At 39.6% G+C, this 20,345-nt stretch overlaps 1 protein-coding gene and 1 long non-coding RNA gene across 5 annotated transcripts in view; both read left to right on the top strand.

Moving 5' to 3' along the window:
• The first annotated feature begins 520 nt into the window (after positions 1 to 520).
• The window catches only part of LOC147325502 (uncharacterized), a 28,930-nt gene continuing 9,105 nt past the window's right edge, over positions 521 to 20,345 (top strand). Inside the window, exons 1-5 of one of the 4 annotated variants that reach the window (XM_086300045.1) lie at positions 521 to 763; positions 11,873 to 12,014; positions 12,468 to 12,915; positions 13,211 to 13,453; positions 13,584 to 13,831. In XM_086300045.1, coding sequence (XP_086156171.1) covers positions 11,881 to 12,014; positions 12,468 to 12,915; positions 13,211 to 13,453; positions 13,584 to 13,831 — 1,073 coding nt within the window. In that variant the 5' untranslated portion in view covers positions 521 to 763; positions 11,873 to 11,880. Of the gene's footprint in view, positions 764 to 5,169; positions 5,224 to 9,915; positions 10,736 to 11,872; positions 12,015 to 12,467; positions 12,916 to 13,210; positions 13,454 to 13,583; positions 13,832 to 20,345 lie in introns of those variants that run through there. The other 3 variants (XM_086300047.1, XM_086300048.1, XM_086300046.1) reach the window with 3 other exon arrangements.
• Positions 15,789 to 20,240, top strand: LOC147325503 (uncharacterized). Its single transcript, XR_015130332.1, has 7 exons — positions 15,789 to 16,122; positions 17,615 to 17,746; positions 17,864 to 17,963; positions 18,082 to 18,141; positions 18,231 to 18,321; positions 18,488 to 18,645; positions 19,306 to 20,240. It is a non-coding gene; the product is annotated as an uncharacterized LOC147325503 (long non-coding RNA).

The following is a 20,345-nucleotide window of genomic DNA, read 5'->3' as shown; positions in this document are numbered from 1 at the left end:
CTTTTAAATTAATTGGGTAATGGCACAGTCTCCTTTAGCTTTCATTCCCACAAACTTGACACCTTTTTTAAAGCTAGAACCAATTTTGTAAAGCAGGACAGTTTCACTTCCAAGTACTCCAACTGTCAGGAAGACAGTTAACCCAGCTTTTCCCACGGGAGCCTGGATGCCTGCAATCTGATATGGAGAGGTGTTTCAGACTCTTTGTGCTGATTGGCTGATTGCCAGGCGGCGTGAGAAATCTCTGGAGGAGTAAATGTGCATGTTACAGCTGTTAAAGATTCAAAAACCATTTGGTTTCTGATTGGTTAACACTTGCAAACAGCTGTCCTGTTTGTCTATGCAGCTGCACCTGTTAATTAAAAATCCATTTCGATTGTGCACAATTCATGTCACTTCTCCGTATTTCCATGCAGCCGGCTGCTCCTGTCCTGTTTCTCGTTGCCTCACCCTGAAACTAAATTTAGAGCTCTGGATCTGTTAGCGTATGATGTAAAAATAGCAAAGAAGGGAAGCCTTCTCACCACAGAGCAGAGACACGGGACACACTGAGTGTACGCTGGTAAAAGTTAAAAGCAGAAACGAACTGAAAACAGAGAGAGAGAGAGTAAGACAGGAACCACTGAAGCTGCTGTAAAGTGTAGAGACAGACAGGCGCAGACGCTGACAGTCAGTAGTGAACACAAACTGTGGTCCACATTAATGCAGAGTTACATGTAAGAGGGGATTTAAATAAAACATCTGAGACACAGAAAGACTTCAGGTAAGTTGGGATTGTTATTTTTAATTTTACATTCATTGAACTTCCTGTATATTGTAATGAATTAGTCACTCATATAATTCATTTCAATTAGATTGTTGAAGAAAAAAAATACTAAAGATACCGAATGAAGAAAGCTACATTACATGTCTGTGTGCATCTGTAAGTTAGGGCTAGACTATAACACAGAGGCTCAAGGCTCAAATACTGCTAGAAGCATAAAACACTTATCTTGGACATGCCACTGGTCAAGTTGCACTGTGGGTAATGTAGGCTCCCAGGGTTAACTGCTTGGACTGTAAAGTCTTACAATAACAAAAGTATTACATTAATAAAAGCAAAACTTAAAAGACATTTTTAACCCTCTCAGGTCTACATCACCATTGGTGATGACCCAAACCTGAACTCTAACCCTGGGCAGTCAGATTATGTAATTAAAGCTTGTTTTTTATGAATTTCTTCTCTCAGGTCTCATCAATTAGGGATCAAGGAGAACAACCATTTTCACAAACATTAAAAACTTTTCCAGAATAGTCTGTTTACCTTTCTCCAAATGTGGGACAGGATTAGCACCTGATGACTTAGACCTCAGAGAAATAATTTCCACCCACTAACAGAAAACTGTAATAAATGCATTATTTGAAAGACCTAATTTGAGCATATTTGACATATGCTCAAATTAAAAACCCAACATTATCCGTTAATAAGTTAATGTTCCTGAATGCAAAAAGTAACAAAAGGCAACTTTGGTCAGACGTTGATCTAATCTTTACAATAACGACTAAAAGTAAGATTTGAATCCTCTCAAGCCCAGGAGCTCTGATTGTCAGTCCAAGCTTTATTCTTATTTCCTTTTTTGCTTTTCTAACTTTTCTGATTCCTGTACTGTGCTTCAATAAAGCAACATCTTTCATCAGATACAGAATATGAGAGAAGTTTGCCTTCAGGTCTTTTGAAGACATTGTGAAAGTGTTTATTAGCACCACTACAAAGCATGTGTCATGGTCAGTGTTGGGTAAGTTACTTTAAAATAGTAACTTAGTTACATTACTAGTTACTTCTCTCAAAAGTAACTCAGTTACTTCAAGTTACTCGTTACTTTCCCTAGTAACTAGTTACTAGGGAAAGTAACTTTGGTTTTACTCAGAATTCTCTTGTTAATGTGTTTCTTCCATAACTTTGCCAGTCTTCTAGCTTGCTTACTTGCCACAAGTGCACTGTGCCACCTACCAATAGAAAGGAAAAGATAATGTGCATATTTCCACGAGAGAAATCCCACGCCTGGACCGTCATTGACTGCTGCCATGATTCTAGCCTACGTCACAGCGTCATGTGTGCCTTTTACATCCAACACAAAAACTGCAGTCGTGGTGCATTCGATTGTACTCAGAACTCGGAAATTCTGCCTTCTGAATAGGAAGATGTAGGCAACACCAGACTGCAGATGAGCTGCATACAGGGCTGGACTGGGACAGAAAATTGGCCCGGGCATTTTGACTAGAGACCGGCCCACCATTATAGGAAAAATCATAAAGCCTTTGAATGAAAATAAACACTGCTGTGACAGTGATGTTCACTGTTTTGATGGTATATATGCATCAATCTATCAATCGTTTGTTGTAAGATTCAGTTAATTATTTTTTAAAAGCTAGACATTTTAAATGAGAATAAGAAAGAAAAGTATTTCTTTGTGCCCCCCTCTCCCCGTTAATGCCCTACATGCCCCCCTGGCCACACTTTGCTAGACCCGCCCCTGCACAGTTACCAGCTGTCAGCTACCTAAAAAAGGATCCTGGTGTTATTTGTCTCTCAGAAACAGTTCATAACTTCCCTTCAACTCATTCATGTCACCTAAAAGGTAAACCTCCTTCTCCATCACCTGTTCAGCTCTGATGATCCAGTAAGGACATCTCCTGGTTTCATCTTCATGTTTCCCTCTCACCACATATACAAACCATATCATGACCAGCAGCTTTTTTATAGCTGTGGCTCCAGCAAACATCAGCTGATACTAGAAATTAATATTAAATAAATTCTAACAATAGCTGATCAAGCTTAAACGTGCTGCTGTTGTTTAGCGCGACATCCGCTGGTTTCCTCTTTCGGCGCAAAGTGGGCGATAAACAAACAAGAGAGCCGATCAGCTGATCACTGATCAGTTTTCATGATTGAAGTAGAAACGGGAGAGGGAGGGGGGAGGATGAGAGAAGAAGAGGCAGCTGTGCAGCAAAGACACAGAATAACTCCAGCTTTGTGTCTTTTCCATTGTAGCTGAAGTCCGGGGCAAACTTTTCACCTCAATAAGAAACGTGTAATATTTTCTCTGAATACCAGACGGGACGGTTGGCAACTCTAATAACTTATGAACAAAATAAAGTTCAACATCATTAACTTCATAGCACCCACCCAGCTGTATAGAAACTCCGTCATGCTAGCACGCAGTAGGGAAAAAGTCAGAATAACGAAAATAAACTCCACCTAAACTTGGTTCATATCTGACCCAGAGAGACTGCAGGTCATAACTTCTTACCTGAAGTTCAGTTCACACTTGGACCGGCGGCCGCCTCGGGTCTCTTTTCCTTCTGCGTCCCTTTCCCTCATCCACCTGCTGGCCTCCACCACTTGCTAATGTTACTGAATCTGTGGAAGCTCCGCGATAGCCACCACACGAAGTAACGAGTAACGACCCTATCTAAATCCCAGTAACGACTAACGCGTTCCTGATTTTGGCATAATAACTAGTTACCATGCTCGTTACCACAATAATAACGTAGTTACTGTAACGTGTTACTTAATAACGCGTTAGTCCCAACACTGGTCATGGTGCTATGGTTTTGTGTTTTTGAACTTGGATTGTCTTTTAATGAACTTAAGTTTTGGTTTGTTTGGTTAGTTTTTGGATTTTTGGTTTCTTTTGATCTCTTTTGTGAGTTTTAATTGATGTGATATTAAGTCTTTGTTTCCATTTTTTACTTTATGATTATTATAGTGCTGCGTTTAAGTTATTGTCATATCTTTTCTTCTGATTTATGTACTGAGCAATTGTAGTACTGTGTTAATACCTTTGTCCCCCGGTGTTCTTTTCTCACTGACATGTCTGTGTTAGTTCTCTGTTGGTTATTTCCTGTTTTACTTTGAAAGTCCTTTATGTGCCATGTGTCATTTTTATTTCCTGTCTAGCTTTCCCCCTGTTTCCCTGATTCTCTTCGCCTGTTGATGGTTGCTTTTTTTTATGCTCCCTCCTGTTTCTTGTGGTGTAATTAGTCCACCGTTCATGTTAAGTCCCTTTTTTTGTCTTTGCTGATTCGTGGTTCTCTCTTGTGCTGTACTTTTCACAATTCTGTGTGATTTTCTGTGTTTCTGAATTTCTGTATCATTATCCTTTAGACTTAGTTTATATTTAACTTTTTTATCAGCCATTAAAGCTCCCTTTTTGTTACTTTGTCCTGCATTTGGGTCCTCATATCTGCACTGCACCAGTTGTGGCAGGATTACTTTACTAACCAAGCAATTTTGTTGACAAAACCTAAAAGTTCAACACAAAAGTTTAGTCAGGACAGGAGCACTCAGAAACCTGTGTGTTCTCATACCCCCGCATCCTCCAACTTACAAAGAAAAATGAAAACTGTTAACCACTTCCTCAGACTCCGAGGAGAGGACGGATAACAGTTTTAACTTTGTGTCAAAAATAAAGAGAGATATGCATCTTTAGCCTAGATAATCATAGCTGATACTTGCAATCTGTGGTATGTTTGGAAAGGTTTCATTTCATTTATATTTGTAACCCTTCCAGGCCTGTAGTCATTTCTTTTCTTGAGTTTATTGTCATTTGATTCTTGTTAAGTGTCCGATGGGGAAATCCTGAACACTGAGGTGGTGAAGGAGATGTGAGGTCATTTTCTAATTTTAGTTCACCATTAGTCTGTTAAGTATGCTTCATTTATTTACACAGACACTGCTAAGTCCAGAGTCAGTTTTCCAAGCAGACACAGATTAAAGGCGGGGACCTTTCTGAGTTCACTGTAACTCTGACTCTGGTTGTCCATATTATTGTAGTTTATCAAAGTATCATATACATATCCTGTGTATAATTTGACTGATTATTTCTAGAAAATGTTGAGAATCTTCATTTTATTTAAATAGTGAAAGCCTCTCTCTATTTTTGAATCATAATGAACTGAAGAGTACAAACCATTGACTGACAGCAAAGGCATTAACATATACACATTTTCAGATTAAAATGAACAAACTGACATTATTATTATGTTTAAATGACACAGAATCTCCATCTTTCCTGAATCAGTGTTGTGATGTTTTGTTGTTGTCGCTCCTTGAAGAAGAGCTGAGTTTAATTTTAGAGCATAAGTGGTGGTCTGGTGTCACAGTTACATGAGCCAGTATTCAACAAGACGCTGCACTGAGAACTGGACCAAAGCTGGGCTCAAAACTGTGTTGAACTATCGGTATGTATCTAAGAGGAGACTGGGTGGTGATTACTTTTTAAGTACCAATTTAAAATGTTGGAACGGTTTCATATCGAATACCGTTTCTGAATTCAATATGGAATGAAAGTATGTTTATCTAGATAAGCTCAGTGGTGTATTAGCAACTTAATTTACTGATTACTCAAAACTGGAAACATATTTTGAAAAGCCATACAGAGAAAACAAGGTAAAGAATGGACATTTGGTGTGTTGTGTTTATAGGCTGCAAATGTTGTGCTACATTTCTGGGTTGTATTGTGTTTGTGTACTGTGGGAATTGTGATGATCTTCTGAATAGGTTCACTACTTCAAAGTTTAGTCTATGTCTTTGAAATTATTGCAGTATAACTTGGGAAAACAGTAAAGTGTCAAATTAATCAGTCAAACTGAAAAACCAAACTAAACTTCAAGGAATACAGTCAAGGTAGACAATATGACATCTGAACTAAGAAATAAAAACCTGGAAAGGATATTTTAATAATTCGTTTTAATAATAAATGTTGTAATGAATAACCAAATGATGCTCCATGGTGCAGTTGTTAACATATTTACCTTACACTCCAAAGATCTCCATTTTGAGACCAGATAGAAATCTGTGTCTCAGTATCTCGCAAGACCCCACAAGAAAGTTAATAACAATAATCTATGTAACATTTTTCATTTTGAGGTGCATTGTTCCAAGAATGTGCAGCATACGTCTAATTTTTTTTCCTGCAATCTTGAATAACTAATGACACTTAAAGTCAGAAGTAGCCCATGATGTACTTTAGGAAGAAGTAAAAGAATCAACAGATCTCTGGTGATTCTTTACCAGCACACCAAAAAAAAAAAAAGCCCCATTTTCAACACAGGTGCCTTTGCAAGAGACAAAACCTTTTAAGGAACTCAATTTCCTGCATCAGTTTCCAGTGGATAAATCAGGGTCTAAATGAGGAATACAGACATCCAATTCCAGTCTGGCATGTACACATTCTTCCTACCGCTGTCGCATTATTGTTATTATTAAATCCTTTATAGTCTCATTGAAATTTAGATCTATTTTTAGAGACGTGTACAACAAACAGTCCAAATATTGAGACAAACAGCTACACTGATCACAAATCAAGAAAAACATATGCAAAACTAGTTGCAGATAGACAAATATAACCTTTTAAAATGTTCCAGTTGAATCACAGAATGCAGTTTCATAGTTTTTTGTAGCTCGTTACATTTATTGGCTGCAAATTATTTCCAGTTTTTCCAAGTTCAGTATGAACAGCAAGTACAGCTAATGTTAAATGTCCTGTGACCTGATGCTGTAAGTACTCACTTTAAATTCAAACAAGAAGTAGAGGTCTTCTATTTGCTAGGGAGCATTGTCACACTTTTCCATATAACATACAGAGGAGTAAGAAAATACCTGTGATGAGTCATAATGTACTTCTACAAATAATATTTTGATGCATGCTCAGTCATCCACGTAAGTAAATCCCAAAAGGTTGATTCTGTTAATCTGGACGTAACATTTTCAGTAGGAGAAACATTTCGTCACTCATCCAAATTACTTTTTCCGTCTCAGCTGACTGCCACTGAATGAACAACCTCACAGCCCACTGTTCATTCAGTGGGCTGGTTTCAGTTATTAACAGTGTTGGGAAGGTTACTTTTAAAATGTATTCCATTACAGAATACAGAATACATGCCCCAAAATGTATTCTGTAACCTATTCCATTACGTTACTCAATGACAGTAACGTATTCTGAATACTTTGGATTACTTAATATATTGTGGCGAGTTCAGACAAGGAGGAGACGGAGGTATCGTTTGGTCTTGCTTCCCGTGAGCTAGCCAGGGAGCACAGCCGTTTATTACATTTGCAGAAGAACACACTGCCACTAGCTAACTGCTCAGCGCGGCAACCACAACACACATAGGGCGCCCTCTGACCCCGGAAGGACACACCGTCGCAGCGAGAGGGCGTCACCCGTCACCATGGCAACATACACAAAACATAACTGTACAAGCAGAACCCCGAACAGCCCAGACCCGCTACAATACTATCATGCTTTTTACAACAACGTGAATGTACTATTGCTGTGTGATTTATTACTATTACTGAAGGTCCGCGACTCCGAACTGTAGTAAAGGGACCTCTGACTAATGCTGGGCTCACACTGTGCGATTTTTGGCCCATTTTGAGCCGATTTTTAAGCCCTTTTTGGCCCGATTTTGGCCTTCATCGTGCGTCGTGCATCGTGTAGTATACGTGGGGTAACGAGAAGCGATTGACACCTCACGACCAGCTCCCGATCATCAATCGCTTGGTCGTGAGGGTGTCACCGCAGTTTGCCACACTGCGCACGCGCAAACACAAATGTCAGCGAAAAAGACGGCGTAGCACGGCAGTGCAGCGTGTGATCTGGACACAAGCGATGGAGGCACAACCTGTAGAACCATCCGAGCCCTTTCGATGTGGCCTCACAAAATTATCACGACCACAACAACCGTGAAAATAGTTGGATCGACACTGCTGCTCAATCACAGCTGCCTGATCAATGTTTTTCATTAGCAATTTAGCAAAGTTGATGGTGGTGGTGTGTCTGTGTGAGTGAAAGACGGAGAGGGAGAGCGAGCGACAGAATTTCTGTTATAACCTTCATTTTTATGGACGCACAGTGTGAGCACTCAGGTCGCATCAGAGCATCGGGCCGTATAGTGTGAGACCCTGCATCGTGACCTATGAACTTCTAACCCCTGCGAGTCAATCGTACAGTTTGAGCAGGAGCTGAATCGCGCGACTGAAAAAATCGCACAGTGTAAGCCCAGCATAATACGGCGGGGTCCCTGTCGGCTGGTAGCCGAAAAATAGCTCTACTTTGTTGTGTGGGTCAACTTTTCTTGCGACAGACAGAGAGAGGCGTTGAAAGGCTGCTCCAACGGAACTTGTTGTTTTCGGAGGAAAACACGAACACGGTGTACAGTCGAGTCTTAATAGCTTACTTACAACTGGGCTCGTCAGGCACTCTTCTTGGCTGCAGTGGTTATTATTATATTTACATGCTTCCAGCTCCCGTTTTTGCTCGATGACTGCTCGTACCTTTCCACTCCCCTTTTTCTCCCTCCTAGCGCTCACAGACACATAACGTGTATGGCAGTCCATTCTCCCAGCAGCACGGACTACACTGAACATGATGCTACATTCTTTAGAGCAGTGGTTCTTAACCTTGTTGGAGGTACCAAACCCCACCAGTTTCATATGCGCATTCACCGAACCCCTCTTTAGTGAATTTTTTTTTTTTTTTTCAAATTCAAGACATAGATATGTTTTTTTACTGGTGCACAAAATGAGCCGTACATGAACATCACCTTGTTCAAAGAACAAAACCAACACAATGCATGAACTTACAACAAATTACATACCTGCAAATCAGTGTGACTTCTGCTGTTGCCTTTGAGAGACCAGTTCAGATATGCGTGGCTTCACCTTGGCAAGTGCCAGTCTCATGTCATTTTCACAGAAAAGTCTGTTCCTTTTCTTCGTTTTTATGTCCAGCATCGTCGAAAAGGATTGCTCGCAAAGATATGTTGTAACAAATGGTATAAAAAAATCCAGGGCTTTCTTAGCAATAATTGGATACTTGTCCATTTGTCGACACCAAAACGTTGAGAGTGTTGTTGTTCTGAAGAGTTGCTGTTGAACCTGGCTCTGCTGAATTTCAATGATTTCGTCAAGGTATTCATCATTGACATCTGCTGTCTCAACAGCAAACGTGAACGGCTGTCTCACCCATGCTGGATATGACTCTCTTGTAGGGAAATATCTGTCGAGAGACTTTGCAAGCTCATCTAAGTGCGTTGCAATTGTTTGCTTCAGTTCCGTGGATACAGAAACATCTCAGATTCCAGACACATCTTCGACCTTACTTACACAGTTGTCCAGAAGGGGGAAGTTTGCAAAGTTGTTGTTCTCTGTTCGTCGTTTCCATAACGTTAGCTTTTTTTGAAAAGCCTTCAGGTGTTCTTCCGCTTCTATGATATTGACTCCACCACCCTACATCTGCTGATTGAGATGATTGAGAGCTGCGAATATATCAGCCATGTACGCTAAAATGAGAATGAACTCAGGATTTTTGAAGCAATCTGCATGACAGTGTTGGTGCTCTTGCAAAAACAGGGCTAATTCCACACGCATGGCAAAAACACGATTCAGCACCTGTCCCCGGGATAACCACCGAACATTAGAATGGTACAGAAGTACCTCGAATTCAGAGCCCATTTCTTTACACAGCTCACTGAAGATGCGGTGCCTCAGAGCACTATTTCGCACATAGTTCACACATTCCACCACGGTTTTTAATACTTCTGCCATTTTTGGGGGCAAGGTTTTTGTTGCCAATGCATGCCTGTGCAAAATACAATGAGTCACAATGATGTGTGGTGCATCGGCTTTTACTAGCGCACCAAAACCAGAGTTTCTTCCCAGCATGACCGGAGCTCCATCTGTACAAACTGCAGAAACCATGTCCCATGAAAGATTGTTGTCTCGGAAGAAGTCATCCACAAGCTTCTTCACATCGGCTGCCTTAGTTGTTGTTGTAAGAGGCTTACAAAATAAAAAATCTTCTTTTATCATGTCATCTTTCACATAGCGCACAAAAACAGTAAGCTGGCTTAGATTAGCAACATCTGTGCTCTCATCGAGCTGAAGGCTGAATTTTGCCGGGCTTGAAATCAGATCGGCGACTACTTGAGCCAAGATGTCTTTACTCATGTCTTCTATTCTGTCGCTGACGGTGTCATTTGAAAGAGGAATTTGTGATAATTTACCTTCGGCCGCTGTTCCGAGTATCAGATTTGCCATCTTTAACGCGGCTGGTTTCACGAGTGTTTCACCAATGGTGTGTGGCTTGCCCTGCTTTGCGATCAGGTAAGCAACTTCGTACGATGCTGTGAGGATCGGTTTGTTAACGGGTACAAATCCAAGAGCAGGCAGAGTGGGCCTTTCATCGAATCTGGCTCTCTTCACCTTGAATTCAGCAAGTGTTGTGTTCTTGTATTCCCCGTCTCCATGCAGCTTCAAGAAGTGTTCCTTTAGTTTTGCCGGTGCGAGACTAGAGTTGCTCAACTTGGCGTTGCAAATCATGCAGATAGGACGCTCACTCCCATCACGTTCCGTGATACATGTAAATCCATACTGTACATATTCGTCCAACCACTTTCTTTTTTTGCCCGGCATAGTTAGTATGGATTAAAATGTTAAAAAAAAAAATCACGCGAAGTACTACCACGACATTCACATGTTGACTACTGCGCGCGCTACATTCCCCGCAGGCCTGATTGGCCAAGCAGTGTAGCATGATCGTCTGCAGCCAGTGATGGCCAGAAGGGGGCGTGTCATCACAAATTTACAAGATAATTCGGGCGTGGCTGGACCTCTGCGACCTCCGCAGTGGAGGCTCTGCCGAACCCCTGAGACCGACTCACCGAACCCCTAGGGTTCGATCGAACCCAGGTTAAGAACCACTGCTTTAGAGCTATGCTTGTAGCATTCTGCCTGTTAGCTTAGCACAACAACAACAACAACGAAAAGGCGCTCTCTCACCCAGGAAACACACAGTCGCAGAGAGAGAGAGAGCGTCGCCCTGTAACCATGGCAACCGTAACGCTGCCGCCTGGAACAACAGAACGTAGCTGTCAAACAAAACCCAAACAGTCCTGACCCGCGACAAAATGAAACAGGAAAGTACCGCAGTGTAATCCATTTATTTCAACAAAGTAACTGTATTCTGAATACCACCTTTTTAAACGGTAACTGTAACGGAATACAGTTACTCATATTTTGTATTCTAAATACGTAACGGCGGTACATGTATTCCGTTACTCCCCAACACTGGTTATTAAGCAAATGTACTGTTTATAGGGTTTGAGAAACCTGCAGTCAGCTGAGACTGAAGAAGTCATTTGGATGAGGGACGAAACGTTTCTCCCACTGAAAACGCTACATTCAGATGAACAGAATAAAAAAAAATATCAACCTTTTGGGTTCTACAGATATAGAAACATGCATGCCTGCAGCATCTCCACAATCAAGCACAGACAAAATTGTTGATTGTGCAATCATCGAGTTGTTCATGAGAAACAAGATTTGTTTCTAAACAAAAAATCCATTCTTCATCATTTTTCTTGAAAGCTGTTCCACTTTTTCCCCCCCCCTCATGGCAGGTCTGCCACAAACGTCATTTTAAATCAACAAATGGAATTTTTTTTTACTCCACACTCATGGGAGTCATACTTTTGATTGTTGTTGTCAGTATTTTCTTTGGCTATGAGTTTTGACCAAAGACCAGGCTGCTTCAACTTAGCTGAGGGTTTGCCTGACATGGACCAAATAACAGACACATTGTAGCATATGGACCACATTTGGCTCACAAAGTTGCTGAAACCACTGTCAAGCCTATAGTTCACAAGTTTTGGGTTACATTTGGTCTATTCAACATTTTTTCCAGTGCTGTAGCTGACCAGGCCTTAAGAATTAGAGATTGGATCCTAATGTTTCTGTCATTTGGGGAAAAAAAACTCTAAAGGCTTCTTATGGTTGTTTTATCATTATTATTATTATTATTATTATTATTATTTCTACATCTCTCAGGTAACAAGATGTTGTCTACAAAGGGGGAGCAGAGAACATTCAGCAATGGGCGTCTGAGAGACCAGTGGGAGAAGAGAGCCCAGAGCATCGCCGACGACAACAAAAAAGAGGAACAATGGAAGCAGAAAAGTTCCACCAATCTGTGAGAATAAACCTTTTTTTTTGTACAATGTAAAGAAAATGTTGAAAATTTGAAAATGCAGCTATAAAGATTTTCAGATTTTTATCTTATAATTTATTTCCCAATTTATTATCACATTATTCTACGAATTCCTGAATCACCTCCATCATTCAAAGACAACAGTAAAATCAAACTTTAATGTCAATAGATAACTGGTCCAAAGGTACTTGTTTATGGAGCTTGGGCTGACTTGAAAAGACGCAGAAGTTTGTTTCTGGTCAAACATTTTTAAAAAGTAAGTTTTACATAAAATACATTTTAATTTTCACAAATCATTTAATTAATAATTTGAGACCAGCCTGTAATCGCCAGCCAGGAGGTTTGGTCCTTGGTCCACAGCTGATGAATGTTTCTGTACCTAAGATCTGTATTCATATACACTGATCCAGCGTGTTTTTTTGTTTTAATCTGCAGGCTACTCTCAAAATGGAACTATCACTGGCTGGTTGCTAATGGAGACAAGATGAAAGATGGCATGAGTGAGTTTAAGAGGGTCACAAGTGGTGCAGCTGAAGCAGAAAAAAACAAGCCCAGAATTCGATTCAAAGTTGTCCCTCCTCCTCCCAAACCCAAAGCCGAGCCTCCTCCTCCACCACCTCCTCCGAGAAGGTCAACATCACCCAGACTTCGAAGGCAAAAGCGCAAAGTAGAGGTTGATGCATTTCGAATTTGCTGGAAGGACTCCTGGATGAGCTTGAAGCCACCAAAGTATCTTTTTCTGAAAGCCCAAGAGTTGCAAACCAGAATTCTAGGGTTCACAACCATAGAGCTAACTAAGAACAGCAAGTACAAAGCAAAGGGAAGCGGACTGAAGGGTGAATGGATGTTTCCTGCTCATAAGTGGAATCAATCCTGGAAACAGGTACAAACACTAAAATTTAATATTGCCTGCAGTTTTTGAGGTCTGGGAAATATTTTGGGTACAGTCCTGACTACACGACATAGCTTGATAGAAGGAACTTCCAAGGTGCCATACATGTAAAAGTGCCTAAAACACCCAAACAGGGTCAGAAGAAAAATAAACAAAACAAATCGTTAAATATCCTTCAAGGGACAAGTCACCTGATCTTAATCAAACAGAGTTTGCTGTTCAGTTAACATCCTGTTCAGATTTTGTAGATAACTTTGCAGTGTTGTCTTGTTTTTCTTGTTTCCAGGTGAAGAGTCCAGGCCAGGTGGAGCTTTCTGAGACAAAACAGTTTCACTGGGATATTCTATTTCAAAGAGAGAACGTTTGTAAGGTTGCGATAGAAACATATTCTCTTCCTGTTTGGGCTGGTACCTGGAAGATCATGAACTTTCCCTTCAGGCAGGAGAAAAAGGACTGGGATAATATCTGGACTGACTACCAACAAAACCTAACCAACAACTTTGATCAAATACAACAGCTAGAGGAGGAGGTGGGGATCATTACAATGACTGTTGTATTGTTGATTTCTGCTCTTTATGGTTTGGCCAGATGCTACATGAGCACTGAATCAGATAAACACTTATTAATATTTGTATTACCACTCTTGAATCATCAAACAGGATGAACCCTTTGACTGGGAGGATTCATGGAAAATGTCTGGAGCAGATTTTGAAACAAACGACTTCACAGATGATGAGACGCTAAGTGAGAGTTCCTTCAGTGCGGACGCTGAAGTTATGATGACTATAACTGATGTGTGCGTACCAGGATGGAGCAAATCCTGGCTACTGTCAGCAGCTCCTCCAGAGGAAGGTGAAGAACGGCAGAAAAGCTGGAGCACTTGCTGGGGATATAAGCAGCAGCTCAGGTGAGTTACCACTGTGTTCTGCACCTGATGCTAAACATAAAAGGGCTATATTTGTAATAAGATTCATGAAGACTTGTTATCTTGCGTTATGATAAGGCAACTTGATAGTTTGTAAAACTCCACAAAAAACACAGACCTTCAAACAGGCACATTTTTCTACACCTGATGCTTTCTGGCTAACATTCACACGCTGATGAATGCATCAAAGAGCAACTTGGGGTTCCGTTTCTTGCCCAAGGCAAGCAGACTGGAGTAGCCAGGGATCAAACCACCAATCTTCCAGTTAGTAGAGGGCCTGCTCTAATTCTTGCTCTACCTAGGTTTGAAAGCTTTTGTTCCCTAATAAATGAAATGGTCATCTAAAAACAATTTTGCATTTACTCAGGTTATCTTTGTCAACTATCACAATTTGTCAAACAGGCAAAAAATAAACTTTGTTTAGTGGTTTCTTGTTTCCTGTTTTATTGTGAAAGTCTATGTCTCATGTGAGCGTGTTCAGTTTACCTCCCTTGTCTCGTCTCGTTAATCACTCCCAGCTGTGTCCCCCACCTGTCTGTAATCTCCCTGTGTTTCTCTGAGTGTTTTTAGGTCGTGTTTTCTGTCATTGTAGTGGCTGGTCTGTCTGTGTATCCACCATGCTTCATGATGTCCGTCGTCATTTACCTCTGCTCATCCTCCTTCATGTTCAGGTCCTGGTTTGTGTTCAGTAGTTTAGTTGTTCTCAGTTTAAATAGTTTTCAGTCCCTTTTGCTGTTTCTCCATTTGCATTTTGTGTTCAATAAACCACCTCACCTTCACTACTGCAATTAGATCCTCCTTTATTATTTCCCCACGGCTCACTCCACTCGCCGTGACACAAACAGAAACAAAACAGCTACAAAACCCCTCTGTTTTGGAGTTGCATGTCTTTCTTGGTTGTTTTTGTGATCTTCCCAAAGATGGACCTGATGAGCAAATCAGCTCAAATGTCTTCAGATTCAATTCAATTCAGCTCAGTTTTATTTATATAGCGCTAAATCACAAAATCAGTCCCCTCAAGTAGCTTTGTATTATACGGTAGACCTTACAATAATACATGCAGAGACCGGTTGGGGAAGGAAGACAGGATAAAAGACATGCTGTGGACGAGAGCTGGAGATTAATAACAACTACACTGTAAAAAAAGTCAGTAAAATATACAGCAAAACACCGTCAAATTCCAACGGTAATGGAGCGTAAAATCAAAAACTTCCTTTTACTGTATTAAATAGATTGAATAACCGTTAATTGTGAGACTGGATAAAACTTTGTTTTTTACTGTAATAAAATGTTGAAATTATAAATATTTTCTGTGAAAACAAATAAATATGCATACATTTTACAATTACATATTGTAATGTTGAAAATGTCTGAAAAACTTAGATTTTACGGTATTATTTGAGTAAAACTACATCTTTTGGGGTTGTGCACATTGGAATTCACAGTATAAAGCTGTAGATTTTTAAGCAAACAAAAACATTCATTTTTACAGAAACAAGATGTTAAAAAATAGGGTCCACCGTAATAATACAACCAGTACATACCATTAAAAAAAAAGCAAATATCAGCAGTGAAAGACAATAAAACTGATAGTATTTTTTTATTTTAAAATTCAGATACTGATATACAGATTAAAAGTTAGGCCTGCAGTATATCATTGTTAACCTTCTGATAAAAAAATCAACAGCAAAAGAAGATGTTAAAAATAAAGTTTATGGTTGTGAATAAAATTGATTTCAATAATCTTTTTTAATTATTATTTTAAAACAACTTTATGTTGTTGTGTTTCACGCCATATTATCAGACCACCTTAAGTGGGTCGGCCTTAAATTTTGAATTTGTGTGATCGCTGTTGATTGGTAGCTAAACTGCTGGTAAACTGTGTACAGACGTTTTACGTTCGAATTGCAGAGAAAAAAAATCTGGTAGCAACATTGTGTAGTATGAGCGAACCATTTCACCAAAAAAAGGGGAAGCAAGGTAAGACGTGGCTGCAGCGGTCTGCAGACGTGACTTCTGATCAAATTCGAACCTCCTAAAGAAACAAAGAGCGACGTTACATTGCGGGATGACGTCACCTGAAAATGACCAATAGCGCGGCGCGCTGCTGAGCTGTGTGCCAACCGCTCTTTTTTTCATGCAGGAGACTCAAGTTGGCTTCGCTAACGGACACAGTTTTGAACTCGTATATTAGCGCCATTTATTGCTGCTTGGACCACAGCATCTTCGGAATTTGTAGACACCCTGGCAGCTTACAATTAGTTCGAGGTGAGGTGAGTACATGCAACTTCAAGTTATCTCTGTTATAAAAATCCACCAGCCCAGCGTTTATAGATAATTTTAGCAGTTCGTTTTTTATGAGTGAGGTTGTGAATTTAGTTAGCATTTGTGAGTTGAGTTAGCATTACTGTTGCGAGGGAAGCATTGCTCTGGATTAGTTTCTGTATTTGGCGTGCTTAATTCGCTAGGGAGGAATTACCAAAGTACATGGAGTTATGTTAACGTGTAATTTCTGTGGTAAGGTAGTTCAGTCATCAAGGGGCTACGTGCTTCATTGTAAACTGCATCGGAATGAGCCACGTTGTTTCTTTCGGTGTATTGAAGCAGGCTGCAAGCAGACATACACCAGGTATGGCGCGTTTAAGGCTCATTTTTACCGAAGACACTGCCCCCACCCATGTCACTGGTGTGGTGGTGGTTTCTTCGTTTACATGTGCAATGGCAATGTGTGAACGTCAGTGTCAGAACTCTAAAGAGTTAATAGCTCTTCTGAAGAGCCATATTGTGGAAGGACACGTGGTCACTTGTCCAGTAAGAGGATGCACAAATACCTTTAGAGTTAAATCATCTTTTACTGCTCACATGTCACGTAAACACAGAGTTTTCAGACAGCAGCATTGGTGATTTATATAGAGAGTCTGCATGTCAATCATCATCTGTTCCAACCACATCAGATGACTTTGTACCCTTGATTTCCGAGCCTGCTGCACAGTCTATTGCACATGAAGATAACATGGAAATGCCCCCTGAATTCTGTGATCTTTTTCTGAGAAACGTTTCACTATTCTACTTAAAATTGCAGGGTCAGTTTCTACTGCCTGCTTCAACCATACAGAACATTGTAGAGGAAATGCAGAACATGCATGAGTTGGGACAGACATACAGTTTGGGTAAACTTGCATCACTGTTAAAAGATGACACATCATTATCAGAGGAGGACATCAACAAAGTCTGTGAGTCTGTCAAAAGCTATGATCTTTTTTCTGCATGTCATACCGGGCCATTGAGGACAGTGCACTCCAGAGCTCAGATCTTTAAAAAAGCCTTCAACTATGCGGAACCAAAGAAAATATTTTTAGGGAGAGATGAAAACAGAAAAGATAGGTTTGCCTATTATGTGCCTTTAAGAGAGACTTTGAGATGTCTGCTAGAGTCTGATCTGTGGCAGAAATCAGAAGAGCCCTCTACTGAGCCTCCTGCTGATGTTCTGTGTGACATAAGTGATAGTAAGCTGTTTTAAATAAAATGATTTTTTTGGTCAAAACCCATTGACTTAATTGATTTCTATCCATTAACATCGTACATGAAGTATGGGTACCAAATGGTTCCACTGAAACACAGTGTGCTGTCACAATAATGGTGCTGTTAGTTTGGTACTTACGAAACACTGTATAAAAGTGTAGTATCAGGCAAGATCAGCTTCATATTTTAAGACCAAAGGTACCACTTGGTGTAAATTGACCTTTATTCACATTCTTTTATCAGACATCTTGGAAATGGGGGGCAGCATAAGGAGTTCCATTACTAAGGCACTGCCGGACCTGTCTGCCTCAATCCTTGAAATTGTACTGGAGGCACTACAATCATTAGGAGTGGAGACATCTGAGAAACAAACCAGTAAGTATTATGATTTCATTGCACAATAGCCATGAAGGACTTTCTGTTTTTTCTATTATGCTTTGGCCAAGGTCCAAAAAGTACAATTAATCTATTGTTTGTGATATTGTTTTACAGCACCAAATATGGAAATTTCAAGCCAGGCCAGCATATCGTCTCCATCTGTTTTAAGGTTTAAGGGTGGTGGCACAGCTAAGACCCAAGAGTCTCTTTCAAGGTTAGTAAAGTAAACAGATTCAAGAAGATATTTTACACATTTCTTTGTCGTCTGTCTCTAAATCTTATTTTGTCTTTATTATGATTAAAAAGGTTTGTTTTGTTCCTGCCCTTTTCAGACACTGAATTTGAGCAGAAACCATAAGGATACTCAAAGGACCTGTGACTCTCAGGAAATGGTGAGATTTCAGGTCATAATCTTTTTTTTTCCATTAAATTAATTTTCCTTTTTCCCTTTACAATATTGCTGTTTTGTTTTTGTAAACAGCATCAAATGAGAGAGACAGATGAAACAGTTTCAAGACAATGGCAGGAAAAAAATGCTGAAGATTGAAACAAACCTTGGCTGGAAATATTTGGTATGTGTTTTACCGTAAATCAAATTGTTGAAAAACATTCAGCTACACTGTAACACAGGGAAACTTGATTTGCACTTATTTTGTTACTTTAATTTCTTGTCTCATTATTTTTGTCAGTTATTATTGTTTATGGTGTATGCCCTTCTTGTTTTCCTTCTGAATGCAGAAGGTATCTAGCCAGTCCACAATGAAAGCTTCGTTGCACCCAATGAGTCTTCTGGCAGAAATGATGGCGGCTGTATTCTTTGGTTTCCCTAAACATCACACCCTGCCTGTTTATACGAGGCTCTTCAATTAAGTCTGCACCCAAAGATTCAATAAGAGGTAAGCAGTGGTATTATTCAAGTTTTGCTAAAGAAAGATGGACAGGAGACACTAATCTTAATCAGCCGAGCTCAGGTTCATGTCCAGGTGAGCAGTTTCATACGCTATAAAATGTAGATTGAATGATAGGTCTCATCACCATGCATTCAGCCATTAACTTCAAGTTCTATGATAAATCAATACGAAACTTAAATACGTTTTCCAACAAATTATGATTATGATTGTGCGTTGTCTATGTATAACTTTTACATAAGTAGATTTAAAGTATAACTATTGCCAAAACGCAACCTGGGCTGTTTTTTTTTTTTTTGTGTGTTTTTTTACTGTATCGATTTTGATGCGCTCAAATTTATGCCCCGGCCCCCTAGTATTCCCATTCACTGGCTATTGACCACAAAACAAAATCACGGTCAATCTCAAAAACGGCTTGTTTGTCGTAATTATGCTTTTAGATATATGTTTGTCTCGTTTACAGTAAAAAAAAAAAAACTGAAAAAAACAGCCCAGGTTGCATTTTGACAATAGCTATCCTTTAAGAATTGTATATTTTACACTTAAGAAATCATTTATCATTAGATCTGGTTTTGGCAGCACGTTTTGTTCATTTCTGTGCATTTTGCTCAAGCACTGATCAAACTTTGTCCATTTTTTTTGCTGCAGAGGGGATCCTGCCAGTCCAAAGTGAACTCCTGATGGACATTGAAGTACTCCTGCAGAGCTTGTATCTTCAACACCATGCGCATCAGAAACTCCACCGAGTCCTTTCCTTCACCAAGGCAGGACCCAGTGACTCATTACTGTTGATAGGTCAGGGGCAGGTAATATTTTGTTTCATGTTTATTCATTCCTCCATGGATTACCAGCCATATATATGGACACATGCTGTATTCTCAAGATCTATGCTGTTTTGTAGGAATAGAGAAAATAATATGTTTAGTCTGTTTTCAAATGGTATGTCAAATTTTCTCATTGTTTATCAGTAATATTCTCTACCTTGGTTGTATATGAGCATCTTTAGATTTTTCTATATTTAGCGGTTGCAAATGTAAAATGTACGGTAAACCATTTATGTTCCTCATATTGTACTGTATTTTTAGCGGTAAAATACCGGCAGCTGTGGTTGCCAGGAATTTACCGTAAAATGTATCTGGTCAAAATAAAATGCTGTAATTTGTTATACAATTTCACTGTGTTTTTTACTGTCAAAGGTTTTAATAAGGTTTAACATATTTCTGTTATTTTTACAGTTATTTACAATAATAGGGTCTATCCTATTACTGTTAAATTAACAACAAATTACTGTAAATATTATTATATTATTACTTTTTTTTTTACTGCAAATATCCGTAAAAAGCTATGGAAAGTTGCATTTTTTACATTAAATTGCTGTATAATTGACAAATATATTTGGTTTTTTCTATCATGATTTTGGTAAAATAATACGTTGTCTACCTTAAAAATTAGGGTTACAAAACCAGTATACCGTATTGTCTTTTACAGATTCCACATTTTTTACACGGTATATTCCTGGCAACCACAGCTGCCGGTATTTTACCGTAAATTTGACAGATTTTTTTTTACAGTGTATGAATCAGTGCAGAGAGGTCTATTAACATATAGTGAGTGAGAAATGTGAATGCATGGGAATCTCCCAGCAGCATCCCCCTTTTGCAGCATAACAAAGGGAGGATTCGGGGTCA

This window comes from Aulonocara sp. 'chitande type north' Nkhata Bay, linkage group LG7, assembly GCF_057382095.1.
Source record: "Aulonocara sp. 'chitande type north' Nkhata Bay isolate Kocher_YH1m ecotype deep benthic linkage group LG7, A_spYH_male_GT1.1, whole genome shotgun sequence".
Classification (NCBI taxonomy): Eukaryota; Metazoa; Chordata; class Actinopteri; order Cichliformes; family Cichlidae; genus Aulonocara; species Aulonocara sp. 'chitande type north' Nkhata Bay.
The sequence above is the reverse complement of the archived record's forward strand: the minus strand, read 5'-3'. Positions and strand labels throughout refer to the sequence as shown.